Source organism: Leopardus geoffroyi, chromosome C2, assembly GCF_018350155.1.
Source record: "Leopardus geoffroyi isolate Oge1 chromosome C2, O.geoffroyi_Oge1_pat1.0, whole genome shotgun sequence".
Taxonomy (NCBI): domain Eukaryota; kingdom Metazoa; phylum Chordata; class Mammalia; order Carnivora; family Felidae; genus Leopardus; species Leopardus geoffroyi.
The window spans coordinates 84,156,003-84,183,898 of NC_059333.1; the positions used below are offsets into that span (position 1 = coordinate 84,156,003).

At 41.5% G+C, this 27,896-nt stretch overlaps 2 protein-coding genes across 11 annotated transcripts in view; one reads left to right on the forward strand and one right to left on the reverse strand.

Moving 5' to 3' along the window:
* MCF2L2 (MCF.2 cell line derived transforming sequence-like 2) overlaps window positions 1–27,896 on the forward strand; it is a 262,524-nt gene that overhangs the window by 157,058 nt on the left and 77,570 nt on the right. For all 3 annotated transcript variants that reach the window (XM_045502829.1, XM_045502827.1, XM_045502828.1), the window contains one exon: window positions 5,507–5,592. In XM_045502829.1, coding sequence (XP_045358785.1) covers window positions 5,507–5,592 — 86 coding nt within the window. The remainder of the gene's footprint in view (window positions 1–5,506; window positions 5,593–27,896) is intronic.
* On the reverse strand, window positions 7,070–27,740 carry B3GNT5 (UDP-GlcNAc:betaGal beta-1,3-N-acetylglucosaminyltransferase 5). 8 transcript variants are annotated; one of them, XM_045502846.1, is made up of 4 exons: window positions 27,185–27,740; window positions 23,177–23,284; window positions 20,452–20,567; window positions 7,070–11,991 (listed from the first exon to the last, which is right to left on the reverse strand). In XM_045502846.1, exon 4 carries the CDS (start codon window positions 11,668–11,670, stop codon window positions 10,537–10,539), a length of 1,134 nt encoding a protein of 377 aa, XP_045358802.1. In that variant the 5' UTR covers window positions 11,671–11,991; window positions 20,452–20,567; window positions 23,177–23,284; window positions 27,185–27,740; the 3' UTR covers window positions 7,070–10,536. The 8 variants fall into 8 exon arrangements, with proteins under 8 accessions (XP_045358802.1, XP_045358797.1, XP_045358801.1 ...); XM_045502841.1 differs by lacking the exon at window positions 27,185–27,740 and adding an exon at window positions 26,378–26,835; XM_045502845.1 differs by lacking the exon at window positions 20,452–20,567.

Sequence of the window (27,896 nt, forward strand, 5' to 3'; positions counted from 1 at the left end):
CCCCCGTTCATGCTCTGTCTCTCTCTGTCCCAAAAAAATAAACGTTGAAAAAAAAATTAAAAAAAAAAAAAAAAAGTTGGAACTGAAATTGCTTTCCAAAAATCTCTAAAATCATACAGTGAAATCATTTAACTTCAGGGAAAAGCTAATCTGATTCAGTTCAGATTAGTTGCTATCTCTCCTTTGGGGAAAAAAAAATATATTTAAAATTTTTTTTTTCAACGTTTATTTTATTTTTGGGACAGAGAGAGACAGAGCATGAACAGGGGAGGGGCAGAGAGAGAGGGAGACACAGAATCGGAAACAGGCTCCAGGCTCTGAGCCATCAGCCCAGAGCCCGATGCGGGGCTCGAACTCACGGACCGCGAGATCGTGACCTGGCTGAAGTCGGACGCTTAACCGACTGCGCCACCCAGGCGCCCCGAAAAAATATATTTTAATAATCAATTGAAAATCAACTATTGATACTTTTTTTAAAATGTAGGGACTTTTAAAAAGTTGATTGATACTTTTAAAAAGATATATTCTCCAGAGAAATTTAAATAAAGTTTTTAAATAAAATTCTTTCAAGCTAGGCATTTAGCCTATTTTCCCAATTTTGAAACACATCTTTTTTCAAAATATGGAGGAAACAAATCAATTAGATTACATGTCAGAGGACACAGGAAGTCATCATTCAAGGTGCTCCTAAGAGAACCTGTATATGGGTTGGTGTCACTTTGAAAAGAGGAGAGACTGGAGTAGAAAAGGGGGTACAGGGAGTGATGTTGTGTCCAGGGCAGTTGGCAACCTGCCTGCCTTCAGTGCCACCTTTTTCTTCAGAATAAAACGAACATAAATGGAGAGAGGCTTTTCCACCTGATTGGCTCTCTAATAGGGTCGCTAACGGGTCAATTCCCTTTTAAATCTCCAACTGGCTGAGAAAGTTACCCTCCTTGAGATACCCTAGGGGCAACTCCAAGTCAGGGTTGACTGAAGGGAAACAGGATAGGATTCCACAGGAACTTGTTGCTCTGCTTTAAAAAAGCATCATTTTATAATCCGATGAGGTTCCTAAGGAATCTCTAACAAAAAACATAGCAGCAATGGGTGGGTTGGTCTGTGGTCAATTTTCTTGGTCCATTATTTAAGATAAAAGGAACAAAAGGACCAATATCTGGGGGAAAAAGCAAGCATTTATTTAAATATGTGGTCTTCCTTCTAGAGCTTTCAGGAAGCTTATGTTAATTTTTCTTCTCCAAAGTACTCTGGCTACAATTTAGCTTTCATCTCAAAATAGGAAGCAATAGCACCTATGTTGGTATTTGATATTATAAACAGAGGGATGTTTCATAGCCAATTTACACATCTCCCTCATTTTATACAGAAGAATATAGACGTCCAGGCAGCTTACGTGACTTGGCCAACACCTCCAACCTAGTGAGAAATATGGGGTCTGTATTACACGTGAGCAGGTAGGAACTGCCCAGGAATTACTGCAGGTCAGGTGTGCCTGGTGGTTTACATACTTTACTTACTTATTTTAATCCCCACAAAGTACATCTTAAAGAGCCAATCATAAATGCCATTTATCAAGTCTTCTTTGTGCTAAGTACTTTAATTCCTTATCTCAAATCACCACAACGACCCTCTGATATAGATACAGTAAGCCCTCTTTTACAGAGAGAGAATTAAGGTGCAGAGAAGTCTTGCCCAAGGCCACTTTTAAATAAAAAGTAAATCAGGGATTCCCACCCAGTCTACCTCTCACATGAAGAATTTGTGTTCTTTTCACTCTGTATAGGTTTTTGAATTACAGGTCACAGTGGTGATAGTTGAACTCAATTTGGTGGGCTCACAAACATTTAAAAATAAATAAGAACAGAATACAGCAAGGATAGCCTAATATAAAAATAGAGTGTATCACATCGTTATATGTATGTCTGGTGTGTGTGTGTGTGTGTGTGTGTGTGTGTGTGTGTGTGTGTGTGTGTGTTTCAACCATTACCAAGCAATTAACTAAATTCTGACACTATCTACCTAGACATAGCATCACATCCCACAAGTTAAGGGCTCAGTCCTATAACATTGCTCCCCCAGCCCCTTCAAAGGCCATTTGAAAAGTCCAGATTGCCATTGGTGCTTCTGACTGACCAGCTATAGATCAGTTTCCCATGACTCCCCTCCTTGGGTTCAATTAATTTGCTAGAGTGACTCACAGAACTCAGAGAAACATTTTACTTAGTAGATTACCAGTTTATCTTAAAAGGATACAATTCAGGAATGGCCAGATGGAAGAGGTGCATAGGGCAAGGTATAAGGAAGGGACATAGAGCTCTTATGCTCTCTGAGCAAGGCAATACCCACCCCCTATCTCCAAATGTCCACAGACCCAGAGGCTCTCTTTTTGGACTTTTGTGGAGGCTTCATTACATAGGCATGATAGATTAAACGATTGGCCATCAGTAATTGAACTCAATCTCCAGCCCCCCTCCCCTTCCTGGAAGTGCTGGTGGTCAGGGGAACTGAAAGTTCCAACCCTCTGATTACGTAGTTGGTTCTCCTGGCAACCAGGCCCCATCCTTTGGTGCTTTCCAGAAGTCACCTTATTAACATAAAGTCTGGTCTGGTTGAAAGGGGTTTGCTATGCATAACAAAAGACACCTTCATGGCTCCTGTCACTTAGGAAATTACAAGTTTTAGATTTATACCCAAAACAGGACAAGATCAAATACATATTTCTTATTATAAATCACAATATATGTGATTTATGTATGTATATTTTGATGTTTTTCTTGAGGGGCATGGTCAGACTTTGAAAGCTACTGCATCAGAACACAACTAATCTGTCTAAACCTTAGCAAAACTTTGGTATACAGTATAGTTAACTACCTCCCTGCAGGTTATTAAAGCAGTACCCAGATCTGCTGTGGATCCTTCCCATCACATTCTCAATGGCAACCGTGTTATATTTCATCAAAGTTGATTGACAGAGGACTCTTTCTCTACCCTGACACCAGCTGTCTGAGTCTATAAATCAGTAGGACATCATCATTCATTGTAAAAGATGATAGTCCATACGTACACACCTTGGGTCATTGTTATTTTCTGTCGTTAGGTTGTCATGAAATAAAAGACCCTACAGTCTACCACACTTACAATAGACCGAAAGAGTTGGATAGAGCACAGTTCATTTTATAAACAGTAGCAAATATACAGTAAGAGGAAGTTCTGTTAGTAATGGTGGTTACTCTTTATGCAGGTCCTATATTACATGTTGAGGATCCAAAGACAAATAAGGCTAGAGCTCAAAGTCCAGCAGGTGTCAGGCACAGTAACGTCACAGGGGAGGAACAAGAAACAGATGCAATGTAACATTAACCACCATAGTAATTAGTTCAACATTATATAGAAAATGTGAAGAAAGAGCTTTGGTAGTGTGGCAAAAATAACTAGATTGGTTTGAATCCAAGGACTGCTATTTACTTCTGTATATTGACTGAAATGAGAAATCTATACTAGTATCTGATCAAATATATGTAATAGAGAGAACTAAAAATTTAGATTCTTAGTGAAATGATATCTTACTTTAAAAGAAGATTCTATTATATATTTTTTAATTGTTTAATGTTTATTTATTTTTGAGAGAGAAACACACAGAGTGTGAGTGGGGGAAGGGACAGAGAGAGAGGGAAACACAGAATCCGAAGCAGGCTCCAGGCTCTAAGCTGTCAGCACAGCTGTCAAAGTGGAGTCAGCTTGGGATTCTCTCTCTCTCTCTCTCTCTCTCTCTCTCTCCCTCTCTCTCTCTCCCTCTTTCTCTCTCTCTCTCTGCCCCTCCCCTGTTCTCTCTCTCTCTCTCTCAAACAAATAAATTAACTTAAAAAAAAACAAACCAAAATATGAACTTGGAATTTAAGATTGCCCTTGTATTTTAGAGCTGAATGCAAAACTTGTATCCCAAATAGTCCATTATTTTTTGGCTTGCTTTCTGGAAAGATTTCTCCCAGATTTGGGAGGACATCTATGAAAAAGATCAAAGATCCATGCTTTTCTTTCATTCGTTCAGCATTTTTGAATTGCTGTTTCTGTGGATGGCATTGTGCATAATAATTAAAAAAAACCCACCTTGACTGCTTTCTGTTAATCCAGAGAGAGACCTCTCTCCTTGCACAGTGAACAACTAGCTGAGAGCCTATCACTCTCACCTGTTTATAAGACTTCTCATCTGTTCCTCAGTCTGGGGAAAACTGTTCATTTTCCAGCTCTAATTTACATAGAATCTTTATGTTTACTTATTAAATTTCCTTGAACAATACTTTTGCAAGAGGGCCCTTTCAAAATCTTTCCCTTTTATGACAGTGTAAAATAATTCATTTAAACAGAACTTGGCAAGCAGGAAGAATTCAAATGCTGGCTAATTATCTACTTGTTTGTTATTAGTCAATACCTTTACGCTACACTGGTTGCTATCAGTATTATACAGATTTGCTTCCTTGTTAAAATGGCATTTTCTTGAAAGCAAAATGAGCAGTTTTGCCTCTTTTTGACAACTAAAGGCCTAATACTATTCTGAAAAAGAGCCACAGCCCTCTGTGGTGGATAGTGCCATGGGGTCCATGTTGTAGAGGAGGAAATCAAGCCAGAGAGGTTCAGTGAGCTTGCCCAGGGTCTCAGAGCTGACAGGTAGTGGAACACAGTTTCTGATCAGCAGCTGGCTTGGAGCCAGGTGACCAGTCTGCACACCTGAGGAACCACCTGCTTTATGACGCAGTGTGATAGACTGGACCTGCGATTACCAGCCTGTGAGAAGTGGACTCTGGGCTTACCTCATCTCTGTCTTTAAGCTCACTTTCTGGTCTTGGGTAGGTTGCAACTTCTCCAGATCTTGACTTCTTACCCCGAGAGGAAAAAACAAATGGAGATATTGAGGCAAATGATCTCTTTACTGTTCCCTTTAGCTCAAACTCTGAATCTTTATTGCAAGTCAACCGGGGAGAGGAAGGAGTACAATATTAATGACCATACATTATTAAGGAAAAAGGATACTTGCTTTTGGGAAAGATATTTTTGGGGCACCTGGGTGGCTCAGCCAGTTAAGCATCTGACTTCAGCTCAGGTCATTATCTCACAGTCTGTGAGTTTGAGCCCCGCATCGGGCTCTGTGCCAACAGCTCAGAGCCTGGAGCCTGCTTCAGATCCTGTGTCTCCCTCTCTCTCTCTCTGCCCCTCCCCCACTGACACCTGTCTCTCTCTCAAAAATAAAATAAAAACATAAAAAAATTTAATATATATTAAAAAAAAGAAAGATATTTTTGATGTTTCTAAAGAAAGCCTGAAAGGCAAACTGTAACAAATCCACAGAGGGGTTGAGAAGAACCCAAGAAAGAAAAAGATGAGAGATTGGACATGGTGCCCATCTAGAAAACTCAAAACAAAAACAAACATAACAAATAAATTGGGGGAAAGAAAAACATAGAGCTCCAAAATAAGACAGACTATTTTACCAACATTTCTTTCACTTCAGAATGAAGACATACTGGAAAGCAGTCACAATGGGGCAAACCCTGAGCCAGAGCAGCTTGACGGCCCTGCACATCTTTCCCCCTCCAGGTAAGATTCCAGATCCCTGGTAGGAGTCGTTTGAACCCCTAGAGGTGGTGGGGAAGGAGGGGAGGGTATCCTTCGTTTTAAATCTTGTCACTCATTTTTCCCAGATAAAATCACATATAGTTTTCTGTAACCTTCACGTGTGTACTGAGAATAAACCCATGGATCTCATAAAAGCAACAAGCAAGAGCTGAAAATGATATAAACCAAGTTCCAAGGATACTCAGTATTTTAAAAGATGAATTATCAAGAAAATAGTAAATGTAAACTAATGTTGATATTGATTGACTTATTGGTTTCAAAGCATTTAAAGGCAATAGGTTCCCTAAACACACAATTTATACAAATTTAATGCTATGTTTGGACTACAGGAAAGTGTTCACATGTATGTGAATACTCAGCAGTTCAGAAAGCCTAAATTATGGTGGTAAAGACCAAAAACATCAGGAGAAACTCATTTAAAAATATCTTTTTTTATACTCAAAATCCCATCATTAGCTCTATTCTCGCAATCATCACATTGTTCATCTCCACACCATTTGACTTACTGACTTATGAACCACTTTTATCCCTAGGGACTATCATAATGCTTAGCTCTTAGCAGGCCTCCAAAATATGCCTGTAGAATAAATGAATCAATGTCTTTAGGAACTTGCTGCTTGATTAAAACCCATATTAGTTTAATTAGACTACTTTATACTCTTTCACTTTAAGGTGTACTCAAGGAAACATGTGGGCTTGTACTAATTGAAATGTTATCTCTGAGTTATGGCAAATGGCCCATGTCAACATATCTGAAAGTATCTTTAGTTGGGTGGTCTCTGAAAAGCGCCAAGTATTGGCAATGTGTTCTGTTGTCCTTAAGAGACAGTACCTCTCTTGGGACGTTTCTATCACTACAACTCATGCCTGCTTTTATGATTCTAATTTCCTTTTTCAAAAATTGTAATTTTGCTCTTATAAGAATCTTAGTTAAATGGGTCCTTTAAGTTAATTGATGAATTCTTGTATTAATTTACAGTAGACCATTAAATCATACTTCTAATGGGAAATATAAGGGAAAAAAGTTACAGCATTTAACGAAACAAAAATACCTTTATGATTCTTGCAAAACAACTGTGAGAAAATGAAAAATTAGCTAGCGGGTTAAGCAGGGTGATAGGAGAGTCTAACATTACACTAATGGTTTTGCTCTACTACCAGCTTTTTATAAATCTTTAAGATCACTACTCTTTGCTGCAACAACTTAATCTCTGCATACTTCCTTATTCGTTTCTGTTTTGTAGATTTGAGTTTTTATGCATAACTCGTACAAATTTGTTGGGGTTAGATGATAGGTACAATGTGCCTGACACAGTAAGCACCCAGATTTTGTTGAATGAATTATAAGCTTTTCCAGAGTATAGGTAAAATGTTATACCAGATAGTGTCCACCACTAAGGGCTCTGAATAATTAGTCTCTTTTCATATTTGGAATGACTTGCCAGAAAAATATTTCTTTATTATAGTGGAAAAATATATAAGAATTTTAAGTACAATGTGATAGCACTACCTTCAGAACTTCTATTTTAGCCAGGAAAAAGCACATGAAACAATTAGTAGGTAGCACAATTATATATGTGATAAAGTATATATTTTGGGAGGAGGGCAGGGAGAGATGCTTAATTGAAGAGCACAGTTAGGGTTGGATTTTCAAGATTTCAACAGGAACAGGAGAAATGGTGTTCCTGGCAAGGGAAACCAACTTACACAAGGTATGGTCATGAGTGAGATGTATGATTGACAATAGTGGCAGTGGGGAAAACAAAGCTTCAGAGAATAAAGAAGGAAAGGAAAATTGCATAAGGCCTGGAAAACCAGGTAGAAGAGATTAGATTTGATGCTTGAGACAGTAAGGAGCCTTTGAGGTCTGGAGCAAAAAATATCTACAACCAAAAAATTCAGATGCTTCCAAGTTTTAAAAACATATATAGATTGAATCACACCATATCTTAGGCTAAGAATTGAGCAGGAATCAGGTGAAAAGGAGATGAGAACACACTATGTACAAATACACTGAAGCAGCATTCAGACAGAAGCAGGCCTAAGAACATTCCTGGCATTAAAAGACTTGAGCTAAATTTGAGTCTACTTTCTGACACCTCATGATATCACATAAAAGGAAAATATGACCCTTTCAAATGACGTCTTACGGCACCATGGCTATAGTTTCTTATTTCATCCTTTCCTGAACAATCCATTAGAAGAGAAGAATTCCCCCAACTTAGACATTCCAGCATAATTCATTTAACAGACAAAAGAAGCATTTAGGTGTCCATAGCAGAGGACATGATAATCCTCTGTCCTGAGCACAGCAGCAGGTTTGAACAGCAACAGCATTAATGTTGTGTACTACAGGCCTGTCTGACATTAAACAGAACAAGTTGATTATACAGACAAATGGTGTTCACACGGGAGTTTTAAAAGTTTGTGAAAATACACAAACTTTTGGAAAAAGTTTATTGGAAATCACAGATTTATGTTTAAAAACTCACTAATTATTTTTGCCATACAAGAGCAAAATTCAAATAATATAAATATTTAACATACTGGTATAAAATTAATAATATGGAAAAAAGATGCAAACCAACCAAGAGGTAAAAAGTTTTTAGCAATAACACTGTGTACAACCATCATCTACTCAAGTGACCATCCAGGCTGATAGTTTATTTTCCCTTTGTTGACGATTTTTGAGACAGCCTTGCATTAGAGCACCAGAAAGTTTTTTCCTTCTTTTTTAAAAGGCTGGAATCCTTTTATTTACAAATATTCTTTTCAGTACTTTAAGTCTAATGAAGGAAGCATCTAGCAATTTCCTTCTGATTAAAAAAGGAAGTGCCTTCATATTTCCTTTAAATTTAAATCTGTTCCATTCTATTCTAAGCAAAAGATGAACACAGTTGAGGAGAGCTCTTTTGCAAATAAATAATTGTTTCACAAAAGTATTCCTGTAAACAAGATCATTTCAATGGCCAGAGAGACACTTAGTTTTCAACCAATGGAAAATTTAAACGCTGACAAGTATAGATACACAGGGTACGTATGGCCCAGAGTCAAATGGTTATTAAAGAATCAACTAATAAAAATTAATTATAAAACACCTTTGTCAAAATGTGCTTTTGTTATCTACAGGTTTTAAAATTGGTCAGAAAATTTAAACCGTAATGATCTAAAAACACTGACTCTGCTCTGAAAATTACCTACAAACCTAGAATGGTCAACACTGTAGTTTTGACAGGAGTAAAAATTTTAAATTATCTGAGCAATCAATGTAAACAAGCCTCAATTTTCAAAATAGAAAAAAAAAATAACAAAAGGATTTCTGTAAACATTAAAAAGCTGTCTGCAAAACATTACAGTATATGTCATCATCCAGTTGTGTTTACCAAAAATTCTTTTAGCTTTGTCTTCTTTCGCATGTTTCAAACACCATCGAATGAAATGAGACATCTTAGTTTTCCTTAACAAGCACCTCTGCAGAGAGGGGTTTCATAATCAGTTCAACTGCTTTTGCTGGAGTCACCATTTGGGCCTTTGTACGATCCCTGTGACAATAGACACCGTCTAGTTCTTTCTGTAGGGGGGGAGGCAGTCACATCCTGGCCACATTTTTATCCTGCTCTGTAAAATAAATGCAACTTACTCTTTTAGATCTCAGCCACCTGTCTTTGAATATGAAGACCTTGCAGCTTCCCAAATATCTTAAACCTCATTCTGGTGACCTATCACTTTCATTCTGCTTTCACATTTGAAAAATTTCCAAGTTGACGATACCTCTGCTAGTTATTTTGATGAAATAATTGATTTTTTTAAGATAGGATAGCTTTGATCTGCTGTTGAATACTCTCAATTTTAAAATCTGAACTTGGAACAAAGTCCTGTGGTTCATGAGACCTTCTTGGGGAAGGTTAGGCTAATCTTAGTCATCCTTACGATAATTTCCACACTAAGAATTTTATTTTATAAATTATAGAAAAGGCGAAAACAGGCTTTTAATGTTCTTTCTTTTTGAGGTCTTCTCCATTATTATATTCCTCTGTGCAAACTACTTTCAAATAGCTACCTTAAAAACAGACTGATATTGAATATTTTAAAACTAGCTGAAAAATTTGTTAAATTAAAATTGGCTTATTTGAATTAGCAATGATTTCTCCCTAGAGAAGGACCCTGTGGGTAACAAGCTGCCCATGATTTGTGTCATTTCTAATAATCAAAAAATCCACATGAAGTACCAGTCAGGGCAGAGCAAATAACTTCTCAAATTTCACATTAAACTTTGAAAGAAAGATATAAATATGTTTTAAATGACTCTACCACTATCTAGGTAAATTAGCTACACCGATGTGACAGTAAGTGACTTGGCTGTTTTATAAAGAAATCGTGTACATTTTTCTAAATCTCCTCGAAGAACAGGAACTTTCTTTTACCAGGTTCAAGTACTTTCTCCTATGGTGATCTTCTCCTGCCTCTGTCTCCCCCTAGTCAAGTGCTCTGTAATAAAAACTAACTTGTAAACCTGGTCCAATAATATATTCATTTCTCTGAAATGTGCTATACATTCACTTGGTATTTTCCGAAAGCAGTCATTCTAAAACCAAGGCACCTTAATAACTTTTCTACACCTCAAATATACACGTGGCATTGAGTGAGAACTTGACTTTCCCTTTAGTTTTGTCTTCATAAACCTCTTCTATATATAAATTCCTTGAAATGAATTTAGGCAATGAAGTAGATAAGTTCTACTGAATAGCTTCTAGAATCAAAGAAACATTCTGATAGACTGTTTTCAAAATATTTCTTTGTTGTTTTTTTTCATATTCATTTCACCTAAGGTATTGACAAATATCTAAAGGTTTTTCATCCAGGTTTGGCTCAGTGACAGTGAAAACACACAACATTCAAGTACTGTTAGACGAAGGCAGCCCTGCAAGGATACGTGTCCACATAGGTCAATTTGCAAAGGAGAACTATCTTAATTATCCTGCAATATATTTGACCAAAAAAACCTTTTGAAATCATTTTTACTTTAGGATCTGTAGCATGCTTCCAAAGGTCCTGAAGGTCTTGTACGTGTCCATGAGATGTCATCATTTTATCGTAGATGCAGGGATGATAAGGAGTTTTACCTTCCCCAGAGAAAAACACATGGTGTTGTGGTACAATCCCCATTTTATTGGCACAGATGCCCATGAACACATCGTCTATGTAAAGACTGGACTTAAGTGTCTGTGATGCCTCATGGACTTTGGCGGCTACATCACTGGAGATCACATAGGCGGCTCCAGCAGTATAGTCAGGGTAAGCCGGCCACTGGTACATTTCATAGGGGACATAGTACTTGCTGCGTTTGTCTCTAATGGGAGGAGCACCGCGGTGAACCCGACCAATCCAAAAGTCCTGAACACCAATTTTTTCTAAACTTTGAAGGTATTCAATAAGATTTGGCATATGAATAAATATGTCATCATCAGCAGTCATAAGGAATTTGGCATGTGGACAGAAGCTATTTGCCCAACTGAACTGCAGAAGTAACTTAAGAGTAAGGTTATAGAAAGAATCAGCAAAGTCTTGCTGAATTATATCACTGTACATTTGATCTTCCCAAACCAGTTTTCTTTGCAGTTCTTCTCTTGTCAGTGGGTTAGAAGGTGTTCCTAAAGCAAACAAAGTTTTGATGTTGGCATTAAGTTGAGACTGAACATACTTCTCATTGCCCCATGTTTTTCTAATTGCAGAACGTCGATCATAGTTTTCAGGAGCAGTCTTTACAAACAGTAAAAGGAGGATGTCTTGTGCTCGACACTTCTCCTTGTGGTTAATCAAGTACTGGTAGTGAGCAGCCCCGTCTGTGCTGTGTTTAAGAGACAGGCTGTCATTCACAAAGTCATAGCTATTTATGAGGTATCTGTAAGAGTAGGACTTCATATGGCTCACAATGTGATTATCAATTGGTCCCCAAAAAAACATGAGGCTTAGTATAAAACAAGTGGCAAATAACTGAACAAACTGCCATTTTTTTACTCTTCTGCCACTAACAAACATTCTGACGTCCACTCAGGTCTGTTTTTATTTAGGATTGGTTTTCAATGGGCGCTTGCTTCTTCGAAACCAGAGAACTTTGTATCTTGTAGAACAGATGTCCATCTTAATACATGTCAGTCATTAAAAAAGTAGGAGCTTCTTGTTTCACAAAATACTTTCTTTCAATGCCATTTTTTCTGAGATTGCGAAAGAATGGAACACACTGTAGAATGAGGACACTGGTGTGTCAACATTTTTCCACACTGACATCCTTCATTAAGTTAGGTGATTGGCCTCACATGGCCATTCCATGTACTTCTTTTTGTGGAAGTGAAGCGGGACCTATCAGAGTCAGGAAGAGAAAAGATGACAAGTGAATGGGCTACAGCGTTACCAGAAAGAAAGAAACTACTTTTCATTCCTTAAAAACAAAATGTCACCTGCCTGATGTGGACAAAAGGTGAGGAGGCAGCTAGGCTTTAGCAGAGGCATACAGATATTTATTTTGGCTGGGGGGGAGTACAAGGAAAGGGAAAGAACCACTCTCTCTACTGTCCTCCCATTCAGAATACGGAGACCCTCTTCTCGACCTTAAAAAATAAAAAGGCCTCCCAAATGGCTATCATCCTCCTATATACTTAAAGTTCAAAATCCCAAATGGGTGTGTCCATTGATTTGCATATTGATTTGCAGTACTGTCAGGAGGAAAGTAGCTGCAGGCACACCTTGTTTTATTGTGCTTCATTTTATTGCACTTTGCAAATACTGCATTTTTTACAAGTTGAAGTTTTGTAGCAACCCTGTGTCGAGCAAGCGTTGTCATTTTCCCAACAGCATTTGCTCCCGTCATGTCTCTGTGTCCTATTTTGGTCATTCTTGTAATATTTCAAACTTTTTCATTACTGTATTTGTAATGGTGATCTGTGATCAGTTGATTGTGACTCAGTGAAAGCTGAGATGATGGGTAGCATTTTTTAGCAAAAAAGTATTTTTTAATTAAGGTAGGTACATTTTTTAGACATAATGTTATTGCATACCTAATAAATTACAGTATAGCGTAAACATAATTTTTATGTGCACTGGGAAACCAAAAAATTAATTTGACTTGCTTTATCATGGTAGTTGTCTTATTGTGGTAGTCTAGAACCAAACCTGCAATCTCCAAGGCGTGCCTGTATATAGTTCAAGGCAAAATAGACGGATGATGAAAAGAAAGTTCATAATAGTTAAAATTCATTAAAGCCTGCCCCAGACAAGGCAGGACTAAGAGTAAGACTTTTTTTAATTTAATTATTATTTTATTTTTATTTTGAGAGAAAGAGAGAGCAGGGGGAGGGGCAAAGAGACAGAGAGAGAATCTCAAGCAGGCTTTGTGCTGTCAGCACACAGCCCAACGTGGGGTTGATCTCAAGATTGTGAGATCATGACCTGAGCTGAAATCAGGAGTTGGATGCTTAACCAGCTGAGCCACCCAGGCGCCCCAAGAGTAAGGTTTTTGTTTTTTTTTTTAAATCAAGGTTCATAATCAAGGAGTCGAGATATGTGTTCAAAAGCATAGTCCAAACTCTCACTAACCAAATGACATTGTGAGCCCCAAATCTACATCGTCATCTTTTTTCTGTTCTTTTTCATTTGGAAATGCCTCAAAGTTAGCATGTTCAAACCAGGAATGCCCTGTCTTTGTAGTCAGGCAATTTGAACACCAGGTCTGGCTCTTTTATTTTCCTGTATCATGTATCTAACCCAGAAGTCTGAAAAACTGAAATAACACCATTTAGCTCAGAGTCTTTATGCAAGTTAAATGGGAATATCCATAGATATATACATAAAGGGAGGTAGGCAGATAATTACCTGGCACACAGGGGTACTCACATGCCATTTCTAGCCCACTTTTCTGTCTTCTCCACTAAAATCTGCTGTTCCCATTTTCTCTTTCTCTGTCTGACTGCACTTCATGCACCTATGCCAGATATCTGAAAGTCGTCCTTTTCCTCCATTCCATATCCAGTTCTTTAATCCTGTGAATTGCTTTTTCTGAATCTCGCTTCACCCCTTCATGTCATCATCATTTCTCACCCAGACTAGTGCAGCAGCCAAAATGATTCCTGACCCACGCAGCCTCTACCCTACAGAGTGACCTTTCTAAAACTCACATCTAACTTAACTCTTTTCCACTCTACTCTAGAGCATCCGGTCCACCATGACCAGCCAAACCAAAAGGTGACGGTACTGATACTGATATATCCTTTAGAGTAGTTAACCCCCTTCAGAAGCTCTCTACTAGTTGTCAGTACCAAAGTGCTGGCTGAAAGCTCAGCCATGCTTGCTATTTCATCCATGGCAGCCTTTTTGCCAGCAGTCCTGTGGCCCGGCAAGCCCTGCTCCCTTGCTAACAAGATTCATAAGAAGTATACTAGTGCTCACTAATCTCTGCAGGCAACATTCTCTGGGAAACCTGAATTGAGGCCACACCCTCCTCCCACCAAAGATTTTTCTTATCTATATTACCACAGCAATTCTTGCACCCATCTTCCTAGACTGACTTTTTATTTAACTGCTTCCTCCATTTACACTGTGAATTCCAGGATGTAAGGCACGATGTCGTAGATACGCTAGCTTCAGGTCAGTGTCCGACACCTAGGAGGCATTCTCTGAATGTCAGTGCTAAGAACTGTGGTGGGGTGGAGCCACTTTCACTCAAACAGCTGGTCACTTGGGAAGAACTAAGGTCAGGAGGCCCAGTCAGTCACATGTCCTCCCTTTTCTGACACAACTAGGAGATGGTACCGCCCTTCCTCAAGGACTCTATCCTCCATGCTTATCCAGAAGTAAGACATATCCTTTGCCTGAAGAAGTAGGCTCTCCCCTCAGGGGTGACATGCCAGTCTCCTGAGCTTTCAACAGACTGACAGGGAAAAGACCACGCAAACCCTGCTCAGTCTAGGCTGGCTGGGTAGCTGAGACCACATCACAAGCCCCAGGGAAAAGGCCCCGCTGTTGTGCCCAAAGGTCTCAATCTCAAGTCCCCTGCCCTTTAGCCCTGAAGTGAAACCAACTACAGCACCGACAGCACCCTGCCCTGTTGGCCTAACCTTGGCAACTTTAGGCCTTTTGCATCCAGCTATATTACCTATCTCCCAAGGTTACTTCATTGAGGGGTGATAACAGCAAAGGCCAGGCATGCAAAAGTCCAAGGAAATGGGAGACCAGAGCCAACCCTCCCTGAGACTTTGTCCAGAGATAATCGTCTTATTCCCTAGGGCACAGGTTTTAAAACTTGGGTGCCACTCAAGAAGTCACAACCGGGGTGCCTGGGTGGCTCAGTCTGTTAAGCCTCCAACTTCGGCTCAGGTCATGATCTCTCTGTTTGTGGGTTCGAGCCCTGTGTCGGGCTCTGTGCTGACAGCTCAGAGCCTGGAGCCTGCTTTGGATTCTGTGCCTCCCTCTCTCTCTGCCCCTCCCCTATGTGTTCTCTCTCTCTCTCTCTCTCTCTCTCTCTCAAAAATAAATAAATGTTAAAAAGTCACAACCAAGGGGTGCCTGGGTGGCTCAGTTGGTGGAGTGTCTGACTTTGGCTCAGGTCATGATCTCGCAGTCTATGAGTTCAAGCCTCGCATTGGGCTCTGTGCTGACAGCTCGGAGCTGGGAGCCTGCTTCAGATTCTGTGTCTCCATCTCTCTCTGTGCTCCTCCCCTACTCATGTTCTGTCTGTCTGTCTGTCTCTCTCTCAAAAATAAATAAACATTAAAAAAAATAAAAATAAAAAGAAGTCCAACCAATATTTAAGAAAGAAAAAGAAAAAGAACGAACAAATTAGGAATGGCACAGTGTACTGAAAGTAGTGAGTATAAGTATCATTTTGTGAAACTTTAAGTTTTATGTATATGTGCCTTCAGGTTGTAATGTAAAATGCATTTTTTGGTGTGTGCTTTACCATCAAAAGAGCAAGAAATACTACTCTAAGGGATAGATCAATATCAATATCAATATCAGTAATTTCCCTTCTTTGTTTGGCTGGTCATGGTGGACCAAATGCTCTAGAGTAGAGTGGAAGAGACCGTGGAAAACATCAGTTTCTGAGGGTGGCATCTGCCTAAACTTTGCAAAATCACTTTCATTGGTGGGACAGGGTACTTCCTCTTGGTTTCAACAGTGCTCACTTAGATAAGGGACCATCTATAAAGGCAGATATCCCCTTCTGCCTCCTCCATGATACATATTAAAGGAACTGGAGGCTTAATGCAAAGCAACAGAGAAATCTTAAGGGCAGATTTTAAGACCACATACGTGTTTAAGAATTCTAAGTAAATTATCAATTGAAACGAATCTGCAGTTTCTATTCCAATAGACCCGGGAAAGGAAACAAAGAGGAGAGTAACCTTTGGAACCCCAGGCAAAACTAGCTTTCCATTTCTGAGCCCCTGTACTTGTAATATTTCAATGCCAGCTTGCTTTGTACCTATTCCCAGTTGTTTACAAGTCTGAGCTTCTTGCTAGACAATCAGCCCACAGGCCTAACTCCTCCAGCACCCACATGCACACTTGACTCACAGAGGCCCTAGTATCTCTCCAATGAATGGGGCCTATTACTCATCTGGCTAGTGTATTCTGTTGCTAACATGCATTTTAGCAGCCAGCCCATAGCATGCATTTTATCCCCCTTCTCCCCACCCCCGCCACATAGGTATTTGCTTTATTTTCCTATATTTCTTCAACTGTTCCCAATTGACCTCAAGGAGTCAAAACAGTTTGTAAAAAATGACAAAGAACCTGTCACAGAGCCAACAATCTACAGTACTTAGGTTCAGAATAGCCTATGAAATGCTAAAACAAAATTTCTCCAACCTCAGCAGCTTGAATTGTTTAGCCATCATTTATATCAGTCAAAACCAAACTCCATGGTAGTACTGATCTGATGAGGGGAAGATTAGGAGAGGTGAACTACTCTTTTACGGTACCCACTTCTCTTTTATAACAAAAGAGCACTCAAACTCCTCCAAATTGAACACAGTTAGTAGGCAGTCTTGCCCAACCAAAAGCAAAATGCACCTCCATGGTCTAAATCCATTAATTACAACCAAACAGTGTTGCCCAAGCTCTGGCTGTGCTGATGGATACCACACACATGCAATCGATGCTCACTCTTCTGGTTCACACGGTCTTTTTAAAGATTGTCTAAAGCACATCTTCTAGCTTCTGTATTCCAAGTGCAGGGGAGGAGACTGCAGAGAAACCCACAGGCCTGCCTGACCTGGAGAAAGAAAATGCTGGGCCTTCCAGGAAACAAAAGATCCCGATAATGCATGTGAGCTCAGTAACCATCCACAGCAGAACGCTGTGCCTGCAGCTTCCTTTGTGTGCCCGTGTTCCAGCTCAGGCACCAGGCCACAGGCTGCAAACTCCAGGGCTACCCCACGTGGGGCCAGGTTCATTGTGTAACCTCAGGCAACCCTCACTGCACTCTGATTTGGTGACTTCATCTGCAAACCGGGGGTGAATGTCCATGTATTGTTACCAAGGGGATATAAAAATTACAGATGGCTTCAGAGTCTGCTGTAAATAGGAAACAAGAAAGACCATGAGAGAGAACAGGACAAAGAACTGCTTAGAGGGAAATATAGACAATCCCTGACTTATAATTTTTTTAATTTTATTATAGTGTGAAAGCCATATGCATTCAGTAGAAATTGTACTTCAAATGTTGAATTCTGATCTTTCCCCAGGCTAGTGATATGCCATAGGGTACTCTTTCATGATGTGGGCAGCAGCAGTAAGCTGCAGCTCCCAGTCAGCTAGGCAATCATGAGGGCCAATAACCAATACACTTAGACAACCATTCTGTTTCTCACTTTCAATGCAGTATTCGATTAAGTGAGCTCTTCAACATTTCAGCATATAATACACTTTGTGTTAGATGATTTTGCCCAACTGATATAAATGTTCTGAGTACATTTAAGGTAGGCTAGGCTAAGATATGATGTTTCCTAGGTAGGTGTATTAAATGCATTTTTGACTTCCAGTATTTTCAATGTACAGTAGGCTTATTGGGATGTAACTCTTTCCTAAGTTGAGTAAGATTTGTATGCAAATCTTTGGAATATAACTTGGGGTTGCTTCTATTTGGATTGAAAAGAAGGAACAGATACCCTTAGTATTCTCTTTCCTGATAGAAGTAGTCAGAAGAGTAAAGAATAGAAGTAGAATAGGAACATCAGAAAAGAAGGTTGCTGACCCTACCCCAAATGCTTTTCAGTCTGGGAGCTGTGCCCCACAGTTACTCAAGAATATTTCTTCACAAGACAGCTCTTTAAACTTTTCTGGAAAAAAAGCTACAGACTACCCTAAATGACCCCTGATTTTTTTTTTCTACTTTGGTCTTGCTGTTAACCCATTTCTTTGTTGAGTCTACTTTAGTGATCCTAAAATATTATGCAAAACCTGATATAAATTTTGAAGTTTTCATCAAGATGGCGGGGTCTGTACTTTAAGTTCGAGTCCAACAACCTCAGTGTTCAAAGTTTCAAGAAATCCTACAAGTATGTGAGCATTTGCTATGGAATAGTTATGCCAAGCATGGTGGGAATCATGTATTAGTATCTTATGGCCTCCTATCAGAAAGCATCTACAGTCTATTTGAGACAAGACTCAGTGCCCACATGAAAACCCAGTTCCCATGGACAACAATCAGCAGATCACAGCAAAGTGCAGACAGTGTGTCAGCGCTAATTTAGACAATACCAACTACAGGCAAAAAGGTGTGTCCCTAATAGTAGAGATCAGTGACAGCTGGATAGGAGGGCCTGAAGATGAACAGGATTTAGGTGGTTACAGGAAGAGAAGCAATCTGTTTCAGGCAAGAAAGGAAAAAAATAACAATATGGCAAATACTTGAGACATAGGCATGTATTTGAAAGCAGAGAGATTGGGGCCAGCTTATGGAGAACCTTGAAAATGAGACAGAGGAGTCAGTGTGTGCCGGGGGCAGCAAGAAGTCACAGGAGTTTCTGTTTTTGTTGCTAATGGTAACTCCCTTGACCGTATGTATTAGGCTTTATGTGAAAGAGTTAATGCAGCAGTGGTATGCAGGGCAGAAGCAGGGACAGTGGAGATTGGACCCTGGCTCCATCAGGGCCTCGTACTGAAGCAGGATAAGGTGAGGAGAGCCTCGTCTGGGGTGATGGAGGTGGGGAGGGAAGTCAGGGGTCAGGAGACTCTTTGGAGAAAAACACACCCAGCAGTACCTGAGGAGTGGCCTAGGATGGGAGGAGTGAGGGTGGGGTGAATTCTAGTTTCCAGCATTACTGACAACTGAGGGGAAACTGGCTTCCTGATTTAGGGGTGAGGAGGGAGCATATGTGGGCTTGGGCTGGTGTTGAGCATGAGGTGCTGGAGAGGCAGCAGGTATAGCAGTCCAATGGGGACCTGAGATAGCCGGGACTGCAGATCGGGGGAGCACTCTGAGTGCAAGGAAGATGGCTGTGGGAGAGCTGTGGGCCCCCAGGGTGAGAGAGGAGCAGAGAGGCCTGGGGGAGAGCAAACTCAGGGGAAGGAGAGAGGGAGGAGGCACAGAGAAAGGAAGCATCTCATTTTACTGGATGCATGCATGGGTTTTCCTGGATGCATGTGTGTATGTGTTGCATGCGTTTTAGTGGATGCATGTATGTATGCATGCATGCATGTATTTATGTGGCCTCTCAATTTATGTGCACGGGTTTGAATTCAAGGACTAGGTAATACCTTTTGATGAATGAAAGAGAATACTGTACAAATTCTGTAAAACTTCAGATAGTTATTTCTTCTAAAAAGGAACTATTTTAAAAGGCTGGTTCATTGCAAATTGAGATGAGTAACAAATGAGTAGAGGGCGATCACCAGAAGGCAGGACAGACAAGGCCCGTGGTGGCGCTCTGAGCGGGAAGAGAGCCATGGGGCAAAGAGTGGGTGACATGCTGGGAGCCAGGAGGGTAGAGATGGGGGTGGGTGGAGCAGAGGAGTCATCTTCCAGGAGGAGCAACAGGGAATCCGAGACCCAAAAGCTGAGGAATGTGAGCCAGAGAAAGCCAGGGGGTTCGAATTCAAAATGAATCCCTTTTTGCGTCTATCTGTATGTTTCTTGACCACTGTTTCTGGCCATTGTTGTAATATATTATCAACATCTAATTTTAGAGGAACTACATTTCTAAATCTTACCTAGTAGACACACAATACTCAGAAGTCTCAAGAGCCCTTATGTCATCAAGTATATACCATTTTGTTCACGTGACCGCTCACACACTCAAGGCAACTTCTCAGCGGGAGAGTCGTTTAAGGGGCTTCACCTACAACTGCATTTCCTCTGAAATTTCGAATTCCAGTCCGCTCACTCTGTAGTCCACTCATTCTTTGACCGCAGCCTCTTAATATTCACCTGGAATCCTCTGCCCACCCCTTGCCTGCTCCCTAACACTCCACCCCACCCAGCAATCTCCTGACCTTCCTTCTCGCCCGCCTCCCTGTCTCAGATGCAGAATCACCTGGCACCTTTGCCCTCCTCTCTCTGTTCCTGTCCTTCCACCCCAACAACTCCAGACTTCGGGTCCCTCCTGTCTTCCCTACTTCCCCAACACCTGTGGCTGCCGGAGATGCGGACGGCGTTGCCACAATGGCAGTATCTAGCTGTGGGCAGAGGGCTTCATGCTGTGTGACCAGCCTCCACTTCTCCTGGATCTTCTCCCTCTCCTGTCCCCTCATCAGCCATGCTCAATCTTCCCCCTCTTCCGAGGCCTGTGAGCTTCACTCTTTGCTGATGGCTTCACCTCCTACCTCAAAAAAAGGAGAAGACATCACACGCATTGTCCCTTCTCATCCCCACGTGTGCCTCCTATTCACGGCTCCACAGGCTGGCCCACCTTCTCCAGTCCCTCCATAAAGCACACTGACTGCCAGGGAGACACAAGCAAGGCACTCATTTAGGGCACAAAGTGTAAAAGTCTTAAAAGTATAACTATAAACTAATGCTTCTTCAGTAAGTCAGTTTAAAAAATGCCTCAGTACTTTAAACCTTTTATCTTTAAAGTTGTATTACTTACAGTCCCATGTGAGACAGTTTTGGGGGCCTGTCCATGCATAACTCAAAGGAAAGATATAACATTTTCTATCTGTCTTTATGTGGCATTTTGTTCTACATTCCAAATATTTCTTTCCTGGCTTGTTTTGATCATCTAGTCCCTATTAAACAGAGCTAGTACCAATCCTCAAGAGCCAAACTGCCATATAAAAAAAAAATCAGGCTTAACCCTGAATTTACTAGAAAGGCTATAATTTGATCTTCATACATTTTTCTTAGTTAAATTAGTTCTAGTCATTGGTGATGAATATCACAACTGGGTACTGTTGCCTATTCTATTTGTTCAAAAAAGAAGGAAACAACCCAAAATTTGAATTTATAACTCAGATTTTAAGTATGAAAAATTAAATATTCCCCCACTTGGTATTTTGTTCTTTGACTCATATTTGAATGTTGCCAATACAAAGCTGGTAAAAAAGGAAGAATTCCACCCAATAGCTGCCTTTAGGTGTTTTTGTGACTGTGACTTTAGCTCTATTAAGCTCAAACCATGGGCAAAGACTAGAAGCCATTTGGAATCATTATCCCTTCACAAACAATACATTTATAGAGTTAGTTCTTGATTCAGTGTTAGCCAAAGACTTTAAATTCAAACTTAGCAAGGATGGATGTGGGATAGAGGGAAAAAGTGAGTTATAAAACCTACAGTGTGAATCCAGTAACAAGCTCCCCACCTATATAAACTAAATTATATGTTCCTTTATAAGTTAAACATGGGTGTAGGTTTCTGTTTCCTGATTATGGGAAAAATAAAGACAAGGAAGTATCAAATGAACAAACAAGTAAAGACAGTCCCTAAATAAAAACAGGTCCTAAGGAAACTGGTGATGACAGGCTACAGAGTATTACTATATATTAGAGGAGTTATATGAAAAGTCAGTAGGGGCGCCTGGGTGGCGCAGTCGGCTAAGCGTCCGACTTCAGCCAGGTCACGATCTCGCGGTCCGTGAGTTCGAGCCCCGCGTCAGGCTCTGGGCTGATGGCTCAGAGCCTGGAGCCTGTTTCCGATTCTGTGTCTCCCTCTCTCTCTGCCCCTCCCCCGTTCATGCTCTGTCTCTCTCTGTCCCAAAAATAAATAAACGTTGAAAAAAAAAAAATTAAAAAAAAAAAAAAAGTCAGTAAAAATTTCCAATAACAGAATTCGAAACAAACAAAAAAGCAGAAATACAAAGTAGGTCTCAGAGAGGTCAAACATTTTCTCTTCTAAGCTTGGCCTTCTGTATTCATTCCTGAGGCATAGTCATTTATATTGACAGGGCTGCTTGCTCTTTTAAATACAATTCTTGTCAGTTTTGTTTTTGGCTAGTTAAGAACAAACTTCTCCTTTTGCCCACTCTGCTAACTTGGGAGAGTTTACTGTGCTCCTGGCTTTGTTCTGACTGCTTTACATCTATAGAAATGCACAGCAGCCTATAAGGAATAAAGGATCTCCATGTGTTGCAGAAGCAACTAAGGCACCCAGACATAGGGTTAACCATGTAAACTCTGAAATTCCAGACCCCGTGGAAGCTCAGAAGCAGCTGATGGGTTCCAGGTCCCGTCCCTGAGCTCTGCACCTGCCTTCCTCCCTGGCCCTGGCCAGCTGCTTTTCTTGGAGCTCCTTCTGTATGGGAGGGCAGGGAAGCAAGTGGGGCAGGGCCAGGAGAATCTATCCAAGAAGGCAAAGAATCTGCTTCACTTAAGTTTGGAGTCATTCACATTTTACTACCACCTGCATTTTGTCAGAGCCTGTTCTCACTCTCTTTATAACCTACCCCTTATTTAACCTCCCATCTCAATTTTCCCTCCTTTCTTTTCTTGGTCCCAGTAGCAAGTAGAAAGTAGTAGTAGTAGTAGAAAGTAGATAAAAGTGACCTTGTGAGTTTGTGCCCTTTGGGTACCTAAAGTCATTCCTCCACAAAGAAGATTGGGGGATTTAAGGTGGAGATTCAAAGTGGCAGAAGGGGGTTAAAAATAGGTAAGAAGGATGGAAGGAGAGGAGAGTAAAAAGTCTAGGACTCAGAAAGGATGTTTCAAGCAAGTGTTTGATGAATAAGTATTGGATGAAATGAAAGGTACAGCTGAGGTAAAATTAGGATATGAAAAATAGTGATTTATAAATAGGGTGACAATATAACCCGGTATAAACCTGTTATGTAAGCTAGACATACAAGCTTCTTGTCCAATGGCAGTTCACATGTCCCACTCTAAACATTATATTTGGAAAGAGCATTTGATCAAGGGTTTACAGAGTACAAAAAATAACAGTGTAAAATGTAGGAGGTATATATAATATTTCTGTCTCAGTCTATCAACATTTTTTATAATAAGTTAACTATCATTTATTAAACACCTACCTATTCCAGCCATTATGCTGAGCAGCCCTGAAAGTAGGTAATGCCTACATTTAATTAACTCAGTGAATATTAGTTTACAACATACTCTGTAGTGTAGGCCACAGGCAGGATGCAGAGAAAGCTTCAGAGATACGTCCAGTGTAGACAGCCTAATGGAGTAAGCACGTGTTCCGGTGCAGTCTGGAATCTGGACCTGCGTGAAGCACAAGGGGCGGGGGCGGGGGACCAAGAGTTTTAGAACATGAACAAAAGTAGACTTATATTCTGTTGTTTCCATTTACTGGTCACATGAGCTTCACTTCTCTCTAAACCATGTACCACACAGTCTTTTCCAAGGATCATTTGAGACCATTTGTTTGACAAAGTAAGGTCCAAATCAGGTGTTCAGTATGCACTGATTTCCCTTCTCTAGAAGTTGTTCATGCATCTGTACCATGATGGTTTAGTTAGTAGATGACTCGTATTCTTCAGGGGTTATTTTCCTTTCAAAATCCGATAAAAGTTTTTAAAAATACTGACCTGGTTGCTAAGGGCCACTTAACACATCCCAAATACTATTGAGACTGAGAACAGAAGTATCATTACTAATTGGCTGAACATGCCTTTCCATTATCTTTGACAGGAAAGAACAATATGGTTCCCACAAGCACTTAAAACATTTCCACGAAGATGACACAGCCAAAAGATTATAAGACCCTGTAAATTATGGAGAAGGAAACCTGAGCTGAGTCAACTTTTTAACTTACTTTGCCTAGAGCACTATCAAAAAGTTGTAGAAAAAGTTGTAGGAAAAGGAATAAAGAGATAAAATGTGAAATCTTACATGGATCTTAACTTGTGTAATAGTATTTTGAACTTGGACTTTTGGTAGCTTAGTGTCTGCAGACATAGTAAAACATTCCTTTGTGTAGAAAACTGGCTTCTAGGGTTAAAGCTGTCACTATAGAATATAAATCTTAAAAATAAGTTACAGATGAAAGCCAGCCTTTGAATTTCTAGCATTAAAATGTAAAAAAAAAAAAAAAAAAAAAAAATCACTTTGGTTATTCAGAAGTTTACATTTCATCTGATCAAGTTTCTTATCTTTCAGTATGAAGATTCTTATACCTCCTACCTATATGTATACTGTAAGGAAAATATTCTGGATTTGCACTGTTCTGGCTAAATCTTTGCTGGCAAGGATTCTATGTCAAATGGAAAAGCTCTTGTAATAATTTGCTGTGCCTAAATTTCTGGAACCTAGACACAATATATGCAGCTTTTCACAAGATTATTCTAACAATGGAATAAAATAATGGCTATGGAAATATTCCAAAAAAGGTATTTGCTACAAAATGCAAAGCTTAGATCAATTCAATTAAGTATAAACAAAATTCCAAAAAGAGAGGATACAATTTGTTACTTTGAGAAGAGACCATTTCCTTCTGAATTTCTCCCGGTTTCTTCCTACCGCATCCTATGTTCTATTATGTAGATTATAGAGCAGTAGGTCCTCAGAAAGAACTCTACATTTACAATTTGAAAGTCACCAAGTGCAATGATTCTCGCCAAAGTGACCCATTTTAAAAGATGACCCATTTCAAAACCCAGGAGTTCGTATTCAAGCTGTTCTATATTTAAGAATTAGAAAGTTATTTCACTTTCCTACAATCTCCTTATTTGAATCAGTCTTTTATAAAAGGGGAATTTGATGTCCATTTGAATGAAGTATAATATGACACTTTTGCTTGCTACAGCCTGCACTTGGTTTTGAAAATTATTCCCTACCTTTTGAGGTTTTGGGGTTGTTTGTTTGTTTGTTTGTTTGTTTTGTTTGTGGGCAAGGCATTTATGTGTAATATCATTTATGCCTCCTAATCATCCATTTCTCATTCCTTAGAAACAGCTTCTCTGAGCGTTAGCTTGAACTTTCCCTGTCATAATACTCATTCCCATCAGAAGGTGAGGACGGATGTGAGTTAAAGGGAGTCAGCCTCAGCCTTAGCCTCCCAGTGCTCAATAAATACTCCTGGAGGGTTCCCGTGGGAGCTGGGGAAGGGAGAGAGAGAAGGAGCAAGAGAGAGAAGGGTCATTTTAAGTATATAATGTAAGTATTTCAGGTATTGAATTTATCTTGCTTTAAAATAATAAAGAGTTGACCAAATAAAGCAGTCCCCCTCCCCCATAACAGGATATAAAATCCACCATAAGTTTCTTTGGAGAAAGTTGAAACCTCAGCTGCCAATCACCGGTCTCCCTTTCGAAATTTCAGGAAGGGATCTGTTCAGTGCTACCCCTGCACACCTCTACCTTTGAGCATCCTTTTCTGGGTCAGTTTCAGTTTCTCACATCCCTCTCCCTTCCCCCATAGGGACCAGGCAAAGTTCCCAAAATAAAGGCACAGAGGAACAAATCCAATTCTAATAGATGTACTTTCATTAGAGAATTACCCCAGATACGAGCTACAAGCCACCACCAGCCACTGTGCGGTTACAACATCGGTGTCTCTTTAACATGACCCATAACCTATGATAACCAACACTGGATAAGAAAAAATATGGGCTGTGTAGTTAGAATCGGATGAAAAGTTGCTACTTTGACCTTTATCGAATCTGAGTAAGCAACCGGCTGTCACTTCGGATTACAAAATAAAATTCGGCAGTCAAAAAAGAGTGGCAAAGACCTACCGGTAGCAAGAGAGGTCTTCTTTCCCAGTTTCCCCTGCCTGCCCACTTCCTTGTCTTCCTTGTCTTCCTACCCAGTAACTCGCTGAAAGTTTCCCCACACTGGCGGTTTCCTAATTCCCAATCAGATGCAGGCTTTCTATCCGAATTCACCCCTGCAGCCTAGGGGTGGTAGCACGGTTGGGGAACCCCAGCCGGAATCCGGGGACCGCAGGGCGCGGCGTTCGCCTGCCGGCTCCCGCGCCCCGACCCGCCTCGGTATTCCCGAGGCGCGGCGACCGTCTCGCCGGAGCTCCCTGGGGAGGAGGAACGCGCCGGGCCCCGGGAAACTTAACCCCAACTGGAGCTCCGGGGCCCCCAACCTACCTGCCGCACCCGGGCGGCCCTTGGCCGGGAGTGTCGGCTGCCGGGCGCCCGCGCCCACCAGCCAGAGCGAACAAAGGCGCTCCGGAGAGGGAACGCGCCCTCCCCTTCCCCACCGCGCTGGCGGGCGGCGGGCAACCCTGCCCCGTGGCGGTTAGGGCCTCCGGAGGCTGGGCCGCGCGCGGTCCGGGCCAGAGCAGCGGGCCGAGGCCCGGGTGTCTGCTCCAGCCGTGCGCCCCAGCCCCAGAGCGCATTCCAACCTGAAGTCCTGGGGCCACCCGTGCGAACCGGCGGTGCCTTCCCCTCCTCGCGGCTCTCTTCCCCTCTCGGCCCTTCAGAGACTTCTCGTGGTCCAGAGAGAGCAAAAGGAGAGTCCGAGTCTCCTTTCCCGTAGCCCGAGAGCTGCTCCGGTGAGGAGGCACGGCGCGGTGGGGCCGCAGTGCCGGGCAGGGGCGGGGCGGAGCGGAGGCTGGGCGGCCCGGAACCCTCTCTGCGGACCGCGGGAGTCCGTCTCCCGTCCCCGGCACAAAGAACCAACCATCCGGGGAGCTGAGATTTATCCCCGCCAAGCGTGCTAGAACTTCCCCCATTCAGTGATCCGGAAGGGAAGACAACATTTCCACCCACAAGGGCCCTCGGCCCCCGTTAGGATGCGGTGGGCTGCAGAGCACTTTTTTAAATCGCACATATTAATTCCATATGAAACAACTGGTCTCAATACACTTTTCACTAGGAAGTAGAATTCGGTAAACTCATGATCCATTCGTGCAGCACACGCAACAGTTATACAACTACGGTGGGTAAGTTTTGACTGAGTTCTCTGTTCATCTTTTTTTCCTTGCTCGAACAAGAGTTCTAAGGGAGGCTAGTCTTTTAAAAGATCTCGTCATGCCACTTATGCCTTGAACTTCTGGGGCCTAAGTCACAAAGGAAGAAAACTCCAATTTACATCAAACTAAAGCTTCACTACAGCAGTTCACCCCGCCCCCCCCCCCCCCCCCCCCCCCGTGATTTTACTTACCTTCAAGCCCAACTCAAATTCAAAGATAGCTTAAAACAAAACTCACCAAGTCCAAGCACAGCTCCTTAAACCCCCAAATCAGAGGTCGGCTCTCTTGCTGGCATCGGAGCCAAAGTCGGTGGTCTCAAGAACAAAACTTGCCCGCTTTAAACATCGGGCGAGGACTAGGCAGGCAGCGCGCTGGACTCCGCTACCTTCCCCGGAGGGCGCGGGCTGGAGCCGGCAGACCGGGGAGGACCCAATCAGGGGCTCCCGGCGGAGGGCGGGGGCGCGGCCGCCCGGAGCCTCCCCCGAGGCGCTGCCCGAGCGCGTCTCCAGCACCTTTTGGTGTCACTGCCAAAGCCGAGCCTGGCCTGCGCCTCTCCCACCAACACAGCGTGTTGGTGAAGGTGATGGGTGCCGCCCAAATCTGTTCTTGTTGGTGCGCGACAACTCCAGGAAGTGCCCACCCCATTACCTCCTCAGTTAATCGAGATCATTTACGCAGATGATGGACTGTGAATCACAATCCTCAGGAATGGCCCATTTGAGTAGTTTCCCCTTTCAAAATACTCCATGCATGTAACTGGACAAAATCGGGAGAATACAAATTTCTAATAAGGAAAGAGATTATAAAGTATGGGTTTGGTTTCCTGCCCCCCAAATGATCTGGCCTTCTCTTAATAGAACACACATTATCATTTAACAGGTAATATTTTGAAGGATTTTGTAATTGTACATATTTCAGAACACGACAGAAGACAAAAGATTAACCCAGA

Bases quoted from the DNA above. Each gene is read 5' to 3' on its own strand.
- B3GNT5 (XM_045502845.1), bottom strand. From the start codon at position 11,670: ATGTTTGTTAGTGGCAGAAGAGTAAAAAAATGGCAGTTTGTTCAGTTA.